Genomic DNA, 15,491 nt, shown 5'->3' on the forward strand with positions numbered 1-15,491 from the left:
CACAGGGCTCCTGCTCCTGTGCCCACACCATGGGCATAAGGCACCCAGCCAGAGGGGTGACTGACATATGCCTTGGCAGTGTGGGTGTTCGGCATGGCACACAGAGATGTGTGCCATGTCGACTCTTTATTTTGTCCTGCACTCAGACACTCAGCCTGCAAAGGCAGTGTGTGTGTGTAAGGGTACAGGGCTCCTAAGGGTGGCACAATGAGTGCTGCAGCCCTTAGGGGCCTTCCCTGGTCACAAGGCCCTGGGTACCTAGGGTACCATTTACTAGGGGCTGACATGTGGCCAGGGTTTGCCAATTTGGAGTTTGTGCGTTTTAAGGAAGGAACATAGGCCCTGGGCACCTGATTGGCAGGAGACCAGGGTACACTCATTCAAAGTACATTCAGCAATTTAGCAAAATACCATGCAAGAAAGATGGCACTTTCTCACACACACCAGTCGGTGACTTGGGGGGACCAGAGAGAATAGGTTGGAAAACTGCCCTTGGAGCTGGCGGCAATCCTCCCGTTGCTGGGAAGTGAGGGATGGGGAGAGGTTCACTCCCTCTACGGAGCCATCCTTCTCTTTGGTACACAGGAGATCAGGGAGGGGATCAGACTCCTCTTCGGCCCCGTCATCGGTGGCCAGCAGGAGGCTCAGTTCCGTTCGCACAAAGTGAGGCTTGAGGCGGTTCACTTGGAGGACCCGGAGGGGGTCCCGTGGTGACTGGACGTCCACCAAGTACGTGACCTGGCTCTTCCGCTCAATCACTTTGAAGGGCCCGGTCCATTTATCCTGGAGGGCGCAAGGTTTCACGGGGGCCATGACCCATACCTGCTGGCCCGGCTGGAACTCGACCAGAGTGGCATTCTGGTCGTACCAGCGCTTCATCTCTTCCTGGCTTGCCTCCAGGTTGGCCTCGGCCAGCTCTCGGAACTTCCTAGTCTGGTTTTGGAGGGTCAGGACGTATCAGAACACATCTCGGGGGGGGGGCCTCGGGGCGCCGCCTCCCACCCTTCCTTGACCAGGCTGAGGGGCCCCCGGACGGGGTGCCCGTAGAGTAACTCAAAGGGGCTGAACCCCAAGGATTTCTGGGGAACTTCCCGGTAGGCGAACAGGAGGCAGGGGAGCAGGACGTCCCACTTACGCCGGAGGGGCTCTTCCAGGCCCGCGATCATCCCCTTCAGAGTCCGGTTAAACCGCTCTACCAGGCCATTTCCTTGGGGGTGGTACGGGGTGGTGAACTTATAGGACACTCCACATTGTTGCCACAGGGACGTCATGTATTTGGAGATGGAAGTTCGTACCGCGATCGCTCACGACCTCGCGGGGAAAACCCATACGGGAAAAGATTCCCATCACCGCCTGGCCCACCACGGGGGCTGTGACGGTGCGCAGGGGTATGGCTTCAGGGTATCTGGTGGCATGATCCACCAGGACGAGGATAAAGCGGTGACCATGGGAGGTTGGGGGGTCCAGGGGCCCCACGATGTCGATCCTGACCCGTTCAAAAGGGGTACTGACGACAGGGAATGGTTGGAGGGGAGCCTTGCGCTTTCCTCCGCTCTTCCCACTAGCCTGGCACGTGGGACAGGACCTGCAGTGGGCTTCTACATCCGCTTTCATTCTGTGCCAGTAGAAGTGAGTCACGAGGCGACTGTAGGTCTTGTCCTGGCCCAAGTGGCCTGCGAGGGGGACGTCGTGGGCCAAGCCCAGGAGGAGGTCTCGGAAGCGTAGGGGTACCACCAGCACCTGTGCGGATCCTAGCTCCACCGACTTCTGCTCGCTGTACAAAAGGTCATTCTCCCAATACACCCGGTGCGTTCCAGTTTGGTCGCCCGCGGCCTGGGCCTCTGCTTGTTGCCGGGGCCCGACCAGGGAAGGACAGGTAGCTTGCTCCCGGCAGAACTCCTCTCGGGAGGGGCCCCCCTCGTGGCGCCACTGGGCCAACTCGGGCAGATCGCCTAACTCGGTGACCTGTGTGGAGTCGGAAGGTGGGGGTTCGTCGCTGGCGACCGACCCTCCTTGTGGGGGGATGCGGGGACCCTCCTGTCTTCTGTGGTCGGGGCGTCTTCGACTTCCCCCAGGGGGGTCAGTCGGGCTGCCATAGATCGGGTGGTGGCGCACACCCACTCAGGGAGACCCATCATCCCTAGGTGGGTCTTGCGCTCGACTTGTTTCCAGGGGGAACTTTCCAGGTCGTTCCCCAGGAGACAGTCGACTGGCTGGGAGGTTCTCACTGCGACTTTCAGTTTACCGACCACCCCTCCCCATTCAAAAGGCACCAGGGCTACCTTACACAGACTTTCCGTATTGTCAGCGGAAATTACCGGGCAAAAGACGTTGGGGAGGACCTGGTCTTCGTTGACTAAATGACTGAGGACACCGGTGATGCTGGCCCCGGTGTCATGAAGGGCCTCTACTTGGTGGCCATTGATCGTTACGAGCTGCCCATATTTCTTTGTGTTGGAGGGCAGGAGGCTTCCAGGGACCATTTCTCTATCTCATAATGATACTAGGGCCATGGCGGCGGGTTCCCACTCTACGGTCTCCTCAACCTCCTCCCCCAGTGCTACATTGGCTATCTGTCTAGCGGGGGGTGCTGTCGGGGTGATGTGTGGGGCCATGGGGCATTCAGGGTCGTTGGCGTAATGCCCGGGCTCCTGACAACGGAAACACGTGATGGTCACCCGGTGCCCCCGTCTCACGGGGGGGCCGGATACAGCTGGTGGGGGTGCCGGGAAAGGCGGACGTTGGGTTTTCGGGGGACTGGACTGGACCTCTCTCTGCCCTCCCTGGTTCCCCCCCCCCCTCTCTGGCGGGGTGGTCCCTGACTGGTTCGGGGGTACTCTCCTACGGGCCCCCGGGAGACCCGAGTGTTGGTCCAGCGATCCGCCTCGACAGCCAGCTTTCTCGGATCCGTGAGCTTGCTGTCGAGCAGATGCTGGCGCAGTTCCACAAAGCAGTTCGCAGCCAGGTGTTCCCACAACATGAGGTCGGTTAATTCTTCTAGGGTGGTTACCTTGCTGCCCTTGATCCACCCATCGAATGCACGGCTGAAGAAGTTTACATACTCCACCCAGGTGGTGCCCGGGATCTTCCTGCAGTCCCTGAACCGCTGGCGGTACATCTCCGGGGTGAGGCCGTACCTTGTGAGGAGGGCCTCTTTCATGTGGTTGTAGGAGGTCTGCATGGAGGTTGGTAGGTCGAGCAGGGTGTCTCTCCCTTCGCTCAGAAATCGTCCCCACAAACCGGCCCCCCAATCCTTCTGCGGGACCCGATGGGAGGTCATGGCGACCTCGTATGCCCTGAACCACTGTTGGATGTCATCGTTTTTGTAATATTCTTTGACCACATCCTTGGGAATGTGGACCTTCTGCTCCGCCGGGGAGGCCGCCTCTCGGTTTCCCGGGGGCCGCGCTTCTTCGCTTTTTGCTTTTAGCTGGATTTCCTTCAAGCTGCGTTCGTGCTCCAGTTGAAGTCTCCTTCCTTCGTGTTCCCGTTGGAGTTTCTTCTCTTCTAGTTCTCCTTGCACTCGCATCTGTTCCACTGCTAGTTTTTTCTCGGCTAATTTCAACTCGCCCTCGATTTTAAGTTTGGCCAATTCGAGTTTGTGATGGCGACTTCTTTCTCTGTCTGCGAGTTCCTCCGGGGATAGGCCCCCGTCTGGTACGTAGCTTCGCACCTGGTTGCTGCTGCGTTCTCCTTGGGAGGGTCCAGCTTCGTCGTGGGGCTCCACCGCTCCTTCTGGGCGGGGGGCTCCAGAATCCACCCAAGCTTTCAGTGCCTTCTGCATATCTTCTTTGGTGTTGAGACCAGTGGTAGCGATTTTTAGTTCTTTGCAGAATTGCTTCAGTTCTCTGTGTGTGTGTACTCTTCCAGTTGTTCCGCCTGGAACACGGTACATGTGTCGTTTTCTGTGAGAATCACGGCGTTTCCTTCTGCCATCTTTGTCGGTAGTGCGTCAGCCGTTCACGGTACGATCTCTAGATTATGGGCCCGAATCCCGTCGCTTGCCACCAATGTTAGAAGGTGACCTCAGAGGAGCCCGGAGGGGGCCCTGACTATCCTGAGACCAACCCTCGAGGTATCGTAGCCGGGCACTGGCGGGAGACTCCTCAGGGGAAGAATCTCGTATATAGGCTCGTACACTCGGCACCACACGACAAAGAGACACCACACCGTGAGTTCTTAAGAACAACTCTTTATCAGATCGGAGTCGTAGGATTTTTATGATCAGCAAGGCAAATATATACAAGTAGAGCACGGGCTCACAGAGTCTCGGGGGGGGTAGGAGGTAGCGGGACAGTCTTTGGGGATATGGATCAAATGCAGGGGCGTACCCGGCGCGCAGCTCACAATCCTCGAGCTGGGGGATACGCTTGTCGTCGTCTGGGTCCGGCGGGACTAGGAGAGTCTGTGGGAGCCGCGAGTCACTTAGCAGGGCTCAAGCACAAGTTCGGAGGTCTTACGATCTTCAGGGAGCCGCGAGTCACTCAGCAGGGCTCAAGCACACGTTCGGAGGTCTTACGATCTTCGGGGAGCCGCGAGTCACTCAGCAGGGCTCAAGCACAGGTTCGGAGGTCTTACGATCTTCAGGGAGCCGCGAGTCACTCAGCAGGGCTCAGGTGTTTCCAAAGGCGAATCTGCCGGATAGTCCCAGAGCACCCCTTGTTATAGGTCGACTCCTCTTTGATGTCCGGAGTCTGTGCAGGCAGGGGGTCTTGTCACCTGGGGGTCGCTTGTCGGGGTTTCCTGCCATTGTCTTTTGATCCTTTCAAGGCCGGGTCGGGAGGAGTCCCAGACACCCAGCAGGCATCAAGCCAGCCCTCTGGGAGGCCGGAGGGCCGATCGAAACCCACCTTCCCAGGGGAGCTCAGAGGTGCGATGGAAACTGCTCCTCCCTCTCTCATTCCAATGGGAGCGCGATGTCCTCCAGCCGGAGTGGCGCCTCTAGGCCAGGGTCGCGCTGGGGCCGGGCGGCCATCATGGTGCATGAAGTGGGCACGCGGGCCCGGTGTGGCCGAAAGGAGGAAGGCCACGGACGGCGAAGTCCGGTCGGGTGGGTGGGTGTGTGGTCTGGTGGGAAGGATCGGCTAGGCCGTGTGCTCGGGGGCTGCATGAGGTGCGTGGGTCAGGTTATGTGGTGCGGGGACAGGGATGGGCATGCCACGAGGCCGGGTCTAACACCCTGCGCTAATCGGTGCAGCGTGTTTGAAGCACCCCTCTCAGTTAGCTCTGTGCTTACTCTGCTGGATCACTTCGGTGCATCCGCTGCTCACTCTTTGAGTGTCTTACGGCGGCACTCTCACCTGGTGCCGCGTTTCCCACATGTCGCAACCAGTAGGCCGCTGGCTCATTTCCAGCCACGGTGGTACAGAGTGAGCTGCTTTTACCAGGCTCGTCCAAGGCTGTTGCTTTATTGCGCACATTTTCTGCTCCAGCCATGCGTGTAATGTGCAAGAGGCACCAGGTTTGTGCAGGATAGGTGTGTAGGGTTCAGGAGAACTAACTAGCTTCCATATTGGAGCCAGGCAAGCCCTGCCCCGGGAAGAAATCACTTCTAACCAGTGGGTCCTCTCCCTCATAAGGCAGGGCTACTCCATCGCCATCAAACGATCCCCCTGCCCCTCTGCAAATAGATATTTTTTTTACGGAGTTATATATTGCGTGAACTTCACCCGTATCGGTTATCAGAGCGCTTTACACAAGCACCAGTTGCGGTTGCGTTTACATGAGGACACATCCATTTTTTGTTAGAATCACAGGATGTTGTGCGTCCTTGCCGAGACTCAAACCCTTTTCCCCAGATTTGAAGTCGATCACGTAGCTGTTAGGCCAACTCCTCTCCCCAGATCCTCTCCATAGAACATCAGCACCTCCTTCAGGAGGAGGCGGTACAGGTGCTCATTCTCAAAGGGACTGTAGAGCCACTAGCTTGGTAAAGAAGTGTACTCCGTGTACTTCTTTATCCCCAAGAAAGAATGATCTCTCCGGCATATACTCGACCTCGGGCCACTCAACAAGTATATCCTGTCGGAACACTTCCAGTGGCCACGCTACTTGATGTTATCGCTACTAGACATCATCCGCCTGCTGCAACAAGGTGACTGCATGACCGCCATCAATCTTAAGGATGCCTATTTACACAGCCCCATCCACCCTGCTCACAGCTGCTACCTGCGGTTTGTGGCAAGCAGTTTCAATTTAAGGTGCTGCCCTTCGGGGATACCAGGCCCCCAGGGTGTTTACAAAATGCCTTGTCATGGTAGCCTCTCATCTCAGACGGAACAGCATCGACATGTTCTCTTACTTGGACAACTAACTGATCAAGAATGCAGACAGAAAACAGTGCCTCGCCTGCACTCAAACCACCATAGACCTCTAACACGACCTACGGTTCACCATCAATGTTGCCAAATCCCTTCTTCAACCCCTTGAGGGATAGCCCTTTCTTGGTGCGGTTCTCAACACAGACGCCAGGAAAGCTCATCCCAGCCAGGCATGGGTACAAGCATTCCAGCTATTACTGCCTCTTTTCCAGCCAAATCACCACTTACCCTGGTAAAAAATGTAATGCGCTTCCTTGGCATGGTGATTTCCTGTATAGCCATAGTTCCACATGCAAGGCTACACAGGAGTGCCTGGCAGCACATTTGTCCCAAGAAAAGGGTCAGTGGGAAGATCTAGTGTTTATTTGGGCTAGCACCCATCGCTCCCTGCAGTGGTGGAACATCAATAATCTGTTGCTGGGCTGGCCCTTTCAGGACCGTGTCTCGCAAGTGTCCATCACTACGGATGCTACTTGCAAGATATAACCATTCATGACATGTGTGCACCAAACCAACAGTGCCTCAACATCAATTACTTGGAGCTGCTGGCCATCTTGTGCCTTCTTCTGTCAGGCCTTCTTCTGTCTGGTCCGACACAAGATAGTCCTTATCAGGACAGGTGACATGATAGCCATGTATTACTACATTCATGAATAGGGAGACTCCATCTCAGCAGCTGTCAGAACTAGAGCAGAGCATTTGCATTGGGCATTTCACCACAACATACTACTACTAGCGGAGTACCTTTCGGGGGTGGACAAACACTCTGCAGACCTGCTCAGCAGGATGCAGCAACAAGTTTACAAGTGGAAACTCCACCCCCAATCCCTGTACTTCCGTCATTGGGGGGGGGGGGTTCCCTGATGTAGACCTGTTAGTAAACATTAAACGTCTAATGCTAGTGGTTTTCCTTCAGGTTCCCACACCTACCATCCATGGACAATGCACTATGCATCAACTGGTCAGGGATATTTTCCTACGCTTTTCCACCGCTCCCACTCCTTCCATGCATGGTTTGGAAGCTTTAGCAATCATCCCTTTTCCTCATCCTGGTAGCTCCCACCTGGGCCAGACAACCCTGGTTTGCAACTGTTCTTGACCTATCGGTAGTCCAAACTGGACAGACCTTCTAACGCAGAACCATGGTACAGTCAGGCATCCAAACATCCGGCAGCTCAATCTTGCGATTTGGCTTCTGAGGCCCTAGATTTTGGTTACCTCAAATTGCCTCTAGAATGCACGCCATAGGTTCCCAGACATAGTCTGTTACCTTCTTCATCTTCAAACATCAGGCCACGCCTGGACTTTTAGCCATCTTCATTTAGCTGTAGTTGCAGATTACTTACAAAATATGGAACATTCTTCGTTATTCAGAGTCCCTGTTATTAAAGCCTTCATGGAAAAGCTCAAGAGTCATCACACCCAGGTTAGTCCAACCCTTGTTTGGAACCTCAATATAGTCCTAATTGGACTCATGGGGCCTCCATTTGAGCTCCTCCAGGTCCTCTCTTCGTAGGTTGCATTCCTCGTTGCGATTGCATCTTTAATGCGCGTTAACGAGCTTCAAGCTCTTACCCTAGAAGAACCCTTCTTTCTAGTCCACAACGACAGCGTCATTCTTGGGATACAACCCAAAGTTTCGGCCTAAGGTGGTATCCTCCTTCCACCTTAAACCATTGAGCTACTGGTTTCTTGCCACACTCAGACTCTGTGGCAGAGAGGTCCCTCCACACACTTGATGTCAAGCGGGCCCTTATTTGATACGAACAAACCTTACGTAAAACTCAGCAACTCTTTTTCGCCTTTACTACTCCACACAACGGCCATGCTCTAAAGCGGACATAGCCAGATGGCTTGTCAAGTGTATTCAAACTTTTTTTTTCGCCTTTACTACTCCACACAACAGCCATGCTCTAAAGCGGACATAGCCAGATGGCTTGTCAAGTGTATTCAAACTTGCTACGCTAGGTCCAAAAGGCCTGCCCCACCCAACCCACACTCTGTTCGCATGAAGGGGTCCTCTATTGCCTTCCTTTGGCAACATTTCTATTGCTGACATATGTAAAGCAGCTACTTGGTCCACTTCAAACACGTTCCCCAGACACTACTGTGTAGATGACTTAGCACTCCAACAGGCAAAGGTGCCCAAGCTGTACTGCAAACTCTTTTTCAGTTCTCAGCAACATCCTCCAGCTATCCATCAAGTACGCGAGTACTGCTTTATAGTCTGTAAAGAGCATGTGTGTCTACACCTACACATGCAACAAACAAAATGTGTTCCTTACCCTGTAAGTATCTGTTTGTGGCATGTAGGTATGTATATTCACAAACGTCCACCCTCCTACCCGGAAACCTCTGGCTGTTGTAGATGTTATTTTCTCTTTTTACTTGTTGCATGGTTATTTACATTTTCTATGCTCCATCTTCATCCTCACCCACTGTGCGGTAAACAATCCATTATCAATCATGGGAGAAGTCACTATACCTCGTGACTCAAAGGAAAACAAGCTTCATGTGTCCAAGCCCAACACTAGATGGCAGGAGTAGGCACAGGATGTGAATCTACAGCACTACTTGCCACAAACATATGCTTACTGGGTGACTTACTGGGTAAGTAACATATTCCTTTCTTTCTTTTGGAGCCAAATTGAGAAAGATTTCCATCCTGATTCCCAGAAAGATTTGCCAAATTATAGTGGTGTTAGTAGTTAACCCACATTCAGATTGTTAATGCTCCGTATATGGGATAATCGATAAACTACTAGGCACAATATGCCAGTGTGTGTATTTGCCTCAAATACATTTAGTACAACTGTGTCACCACAGCATCTCCCAAACACTCACTAGATTTTAAAAGCCTGTGTCTGTTCAAGAAATGTTTAATATTTGCAGGATGGGATTTGAGTTTTTTACCCCAGTTTATAATTTTAAACTTCTGGACACAGTTTATTGATACCAGACCAGAGCTGCTTCGCCACCTTGGTGTTATATTAGCTTGGGGGCCTAAACTCTTCAACACCCATGCCTTCTTTTATGCTTTGTTCAGGTTTTTCTCTAAAATGTTAATGTTTGTGGCGATCCTAGTGGCGCAGCGGTTTAAAGGACAAGTCCTGCAGAAAGAGGCAGCAATCCGGGGCCGACTACTAGTCTATAGATTTGCCCTGGGTAACTCAACCTTCGCTATTGGCTCTCTCTATGCCCCAAATGAGGGCCAAGTATAATTCCTACACTCGCCCTCACTGACGTCACAGCCACGACTGACCGCAACATTATTCTAGGGGGGATTTGAATCTCGTTTTTAATAACACACAGGATAGATCCTGTCAACGCACGCACCAAACAGGCTCACTCTCGGCAGCGGGGCTGGCACGTGTGCAAGACCTGGGGCTATGCGATTTGTGGCGTAGTTTCCATCCACATAGCCGGGAATACTCTTACTACTCCCACGCACACAATTCATATGCTAGGCTAGACTACCTCTTGGCATCTACATCGGTCCGAGCGATAGCGACGGGGGTTGAGATAGGGGTTGCTTCACTCTCAGATCATGCACCGGTGCTTGCTACTCTTACCCTCCCACCCATATCACAGCCCGCCAGGGTATGGCGTCTCAGGGATACTCTCCTACACCGAGAAGACATAGTCACACGTATAGGGAGCTTCATCACTGATTTCCTTTCACATAATGCCAACACTGATACAACACTTGCAACACAGTGGGCGGCACTAAAGGCGGTCCTCCGGGGAGAGTTTATCGCCATCTCAGCGGCTGACAATGTAGATTGCAGACGTAAACGGGAAGACCTCACCCAGCAAACTAGAGAGTTGGAGCAGATGCACCAGAGAACGGGTGCTCCCTCGAGTGTGGCGTCAGCTCAAAGCCATGCGCCAACAACTCGCAGCACTTGATCAGGATAGAGCGGAGTTTGCAGCCTTAAGATTGAGACATGCCTACTATACTGGGGCTGACAGGTGCGAGCGACTTCTCGCCCACAAGTTGCACGAGGTCTGGCAAAGGCAGGGGGTACGGGAGATTTGCAAAGGGGATGGTATGTGTGTTTCGGAAGATGGTGACCTTGCCGAGGCGTTCCGCGATTTTACGCTAACCTTTATACTAGCTCTCCTCTGGACGATGCCGATGGGGCCGCCTTTCTTGACTCTGTCACTCTTCCGGCTCTGACTAAAGCCCAGGCCGACCAGTTGGACAGAAACAGCCGCACAGAGGAGGTAATTGCCGCCATCGCCCGGCTGAAACTGGCAAAAGCCCCCGGCCCGGACGGCTTCTCAGCCATTTTCTATAAGAAGTTTTGTGCCTTGCTCGCCCCTCTCCTTACCCAGCTTTTTAATTCCTTTTCCAAACCTGGGGCTATCCCTCAGGATCTTTTAGGGGCCTCTATAGCGGTAATCCCCAAACCAGGGAAAGACAGGACTCAGTGTGGCGCGTACCACCCCATCTCTCTTCTAAATGTAGATCTTAAAATATACACTGGGATCCTGGCCAACCGCCTTGCACCTTACATGCCTGGGCTTATTGATCCAGACCAGGCGGGTTTTATTCCTGAGCGCCAAACATCTGACAATACGAAACGTGCTCTCCATCTCATCGAGAAGGCTTCTCACACGGAGGGAGAGCATATGCTACTCACTATTGACGCCGAAAAGGCGTTCGATAGGGTTCATTGGCCATATGTGGAGCAGGTGTTAATGCGGATGGGGCTGGGAGAGAAATTTTGCTCATACATTTTCAATTGCTACAAGTTCCCATCTGCCTCAGTCCGGGTGAATGGCCACTCGTCCTCCCGATTCCCTATATAGAGAGAGGCACAAGACAGGGGTGCCCTCTGTCACCCCTCCTTTTTGCTGCCTACATGGAACTTCTGGCCCAGAGGATACGACAAAACCCAGCAATATCCGGGATCAAGTTCGGGGGCTATGTCCATACCATCAGCCTTTATGCGGATGATGTGTTGATATCATTATCTAATCCGCGCAATGCGCTGCCGGCATGCCTAGCGGATTTAGACACCTTTGCACGGGCTGCAGGGTTTAAGGTGAATACCGACAAATCGCTAGCTCTCAATCTCTCCCTGTCGTGATCCACCCGGGAACACCTTCAAAGTCTGCTCCCCATCCAGTGGGCAAGGGACACGATCCCATATTTTGGGATTCAGTTGGCTTCCACCCTTCCGCAAGTAGTTGCTATCAACTATGCATCCCTGCGACAGAAGATTCGCTGAGAAATCGGTCAATGGAAACATTACCCCTCTCTTGGCTAGGCAAAATAGCAGCAGTCAAGATGACCATTTTACCTCAGATCCTCTATCTCTTCCGCACTATCCCTCTCCACCCGCCCACCGGCTGGATACAGCAGACGCAATCAGAACTTGCCCAGTTCATTTGGAACGGTTGGAAGCCACGTATGAAGCAGACATTGACGACTCTCCCTCCGGAGGGAGGTGGACTTGGTATCCCCGACCTCCAGCTCTACTTCCAAGCGGCCCAACTTCGACATCTGGTTGAATGGAGTTGCTGGGACTCGGAGAAACACTGGCTGTTTCAATACCAAGCAGTAGCAGCGAGGCCCTTGCAGGAAATTCCCTTCTTACGCAAACACCATAGACCCCCTAATCTGTACGCCTCATATATCACACGCGTTCCCCTTGAAGTGTGGGACCGCACTAATGTTAAGCATGAACTCACCACCTTTCCCTCTCTGCTCACTCCTTAGATAGATAACCCTGATTTCTCCCCGGATATGTATCCGGTGGCCTTTGCAGGCTGGAAGCCTGCGGGATGTCGATTTCTATACCAAATGTATGACGCGGACGGAGTTATCCCATTCCAGCAATTCAAACGGGAATATGGGCTACCCGAGTCGGAGAGACTCGGGTACTTACAAGCTCGACACTGGGCGCTCAGTGAGCGAGTCCGTCCGGTGGCTGATAGATGCCTTTCCCCTTACGAGCGATGCCTTTCCCCTTACGAGCGATGGCTCATTACGCGCACGTCAGATAAAAAGCTAATCTCTGACTTATACAGGATGTTACAGGCTAGACTTGCACACACTTACAACCCCGGCAGGGTGCGTTGGGAGAGGGAGCTAGGCAGAACACTCAGTCAGCCACAAGGATTGGGAGGGCATCTACTATAGGGCCCGACATTCAGCTTATCACATGGGGCTCACTGAAACCCTCATAAAGGTAGTAACGTGTTATTACACCCCAGAACGCCTACACTCAATGGATCATGCGAGGTGCTGGAGGGGCTGCGATCATATAGGCACCCTGGTACACCTACTGTGGGAGTGTGAACATATTCAGCCATACTGGACTCAGGTGATTGACGAAGTAGATAAACACTTCAACACGGAGATTCCACGCTTCCCAGCGTTTATTTTGTTGGGTCTCCCAAACCCCCTTGACTTACCCGCTCCGAGCACGTAGAGGCCGGCAAATGGCAATTGCTCTGGGATCAGCGATACAGAACATACTTATCCACTGGCGCACCCCCACCAATCCCACCTTCACGGGCTGGCTATACCGTCTGTGGCATGTCCTCGGAATGGAGAAACTTATACTGACGATGGCGGGAGAGGGATCCAAGTATGAAGAGTTGTGGCAACCTTTTCTGGCACTCTTGACTTTCGAATTCCGAGAGGTCACTTGCCCTCGCTACTTCTGCTTATTGCGCCTAGCTGACACACAAAGGGCGGAGGGGTGATGAAGACACAGCAGGGGTTCTGGAGAGCCCAGTAGGTGGACATGGAACAGGGGAGGGGGCGGAAGTGCACCAGGGAGGGGAGGGAGGAGGGGGTTCTTCGCGTTTTCTCCTTGATTCTGTTTAGTTTCTGTATGGTTTCCTTTGCCTGGACACGTGCCCACTGTCATGTGCATACTCCCAATCTGACTTGTTCAGTCATATATCCTACGTCAGCAAGGAGTTGATAGCTCAACCGGTCAGATTTTCTCTGTGTGTTTTTTGAAATTTCAATAAATATATTTAAACCATAAAATGTTAATGTTTGCTCTCCAAATTCTGGTATTAGCTTGGCAACAGTGTCACTACAGCTAGACAATGTATTTATAGAACACAATATCACTCACGGAGGCCTAGTCTCAAACGTATGTGCACATACTTTTTTGTATCGGGTACCACAGTTACGCAGTTCCAAATTATTCATTCTGTTCTAGAGATGAATTGTTTAAATGGACTCACCAATGGAGGTTTGGGATCCCACCAAAACCACCCACGATCTGACCTCCTTTCCCTCCCCTGACGCCTCTATTTAACAATCCAGAATTTCATCCTGGCATAGACCCCCAAGGCCTTCGCAGCATGGTGTCCCACGAGTGTCGATCCCTTGGCCATTTCTTCGACCTGGAGGGATTATTCCATTCCCACAACTCAAGACACACTACGGCATCCCTGAATCGGAACGCCTACCCTACCTCCAACTCAGGCACTGGGCGCTTCAGCCGCACAAATGACCAGGCGCCCAGCACCTTTTAACCCCTTATGAAAAATGGCTCATCACCCGCACCTCCAATAAAAAAAATAATCTCAGACCTATATAAGCAGTTACTACTGACTGCTACCCTCACCTACAACGCTGGCCGAATGCGATGGGAGCGGGAACTGGGGCGAACACTTAGCCATAAGGAGTGGGATGGCATCTATTATTGGGGGCGGCACTCAGCATACCACACGGGACTCCGAGACACTGACTAAGGTAGCCACCTATTGGTACTACACACCGGAACACCTTCACCGCTTCGATGCTCGACAGAGTGCCTTATGTTGGAGAGGCTGTGGGTAAGTGGGCACCCTTACGCATCTTCTCTGGGGTTGCGACCGTATCCAACCATATTGGTCTCACATACTAGATGAGGTAGATAGCCACTTCGACACACAACTCCCGTGATTCCCCGCATACATCCTACTGGGATTGCCCAATCCTATAACGTATCCCCTAAAGTCTAAGAGGGGTCAGTTGATTGCTATCGCACTGGGCGCTGCCACTCAGGATATCCTTGCGCACTGGCGCTCCACCCAGCCACCAACACACTCCGGATGGCTACAGAGGCTTTGGCAGGTAGTGGTGATGGAAAAGCTCACCCTCACCGGGAAAGGGTCTGAATTCCCAGAGCTATGGCGACCCTTTTTGACCTTGCCCACAGCTGAATTCCAAGAATTGACATGCCCCAGACTTCTTCGCCTTGCTGATACAGAAATCCCTCAAGCTAGCTCCTCGCGTAATTCCAAGCGGCCACGCTGATCTCCTGAGCACTCATTCTTCCCCTTTTTTCCCCCTCTTTTTTAGTGGACGAGGGGGGGAGGGGGGGAGGGGTGAGGGGTGGAGGAAGGTAGAGTTGGGTTCTAAAATGTTTGTTCTGTTTTTTCCCACCCCCACTTATTGTTTCTTCCCGTAGCTCCGCTCATCTTACTTTAGTAATGTTATCTATTGCGACACTTGTTGTCTTTACTGCACTGTCCTCAGGGAGCTGAGGGTCTTTTTGTCTCCTGTTTGAAAATCAATAAAAGATTTAAACCATAAATGGACTCACCACTCTAATTCACATTTTACAATTGGGATATTACATCAGTCTGTTAAGCCATTAGCTATAATGCATAACTTTAAGACTAATGTTTACAGATTATTTATTTGCTTTTCACAACATTATACTTGTTGACCCCATAAGGCCTTTGTACACCAAAGAAAAACTGGCCGTTACAAATGTCTTTTTGCTACCATTTCTTTTCCTTTATCACCTCAAATCCATTTAATTTTCAGTGTATCTTTAGTACAAAATACTGAAAATGCAAATCTAAAAATGTAATTTGAACTGTCTTGTATTTTTAGAATATGAGGAACCTCTGCCTGTGCTCACTACAGAAGAAATCATTCTACAGAGAAAAACACAGTTGCAGGAGAAGAAAATCAAGATTGCAACTTTATCTTCCTCCATATTGTCTGACCCAGAAAACAGTGTGGGTACTAATTAATTTAAAACTAACTTCAACAGAACTAGATTATCATTAATCGGTTTCTATTTTTAATTGTCATATTTTTAGTAGCAAAGAATGGTCAGGTTTGCATGGGTACTTCTCACAACAAATTCCTCACCTTGGGACTATTCCCCAGGCATCAAACTTTTAGAGCGGTACTCCCGT

General features: G+C 52.0%; 1 protein-coding gene across 2 annotated transcripts in view; it reads left to right on the top strand.

Annotated features, from left to right (window-relative positions):
* NOC3L (NOC3 like DNA replication regulator) overlaps positions 1-15,491 on the top strand; it is a 426,444-nt gene that overhangs the window by 87,100 nt on the left and 323,853 nt on the right. For both annotated transcript variants that reach the window (XM_085605900.1, XM_085605907.1), the window contains exon 6: positions 15,181-15,308. In XM_085605900.1, the coding sequence (XP_085462026.1) occupies positions 15,181-15,308 (128 nt within the window). The remainder of the gene's footprint in view (positions 1-15,180; positions 15,309-15,491) is intronic.

This window comes from Triturus cristatus, chromosome 1_2, assembly GCF_964204655.1.
Source record: "Triturus cristatus chromosome 1_2, aTriCri1.1, whole genome shotgun sequence".
Taxonomy (NCBI): domain Eukaryota; kingdom Metazoa; phylum Chordata; class Amphibia; order Caudata; family Salamandridae; genus Triturus; species Triturus cristatus.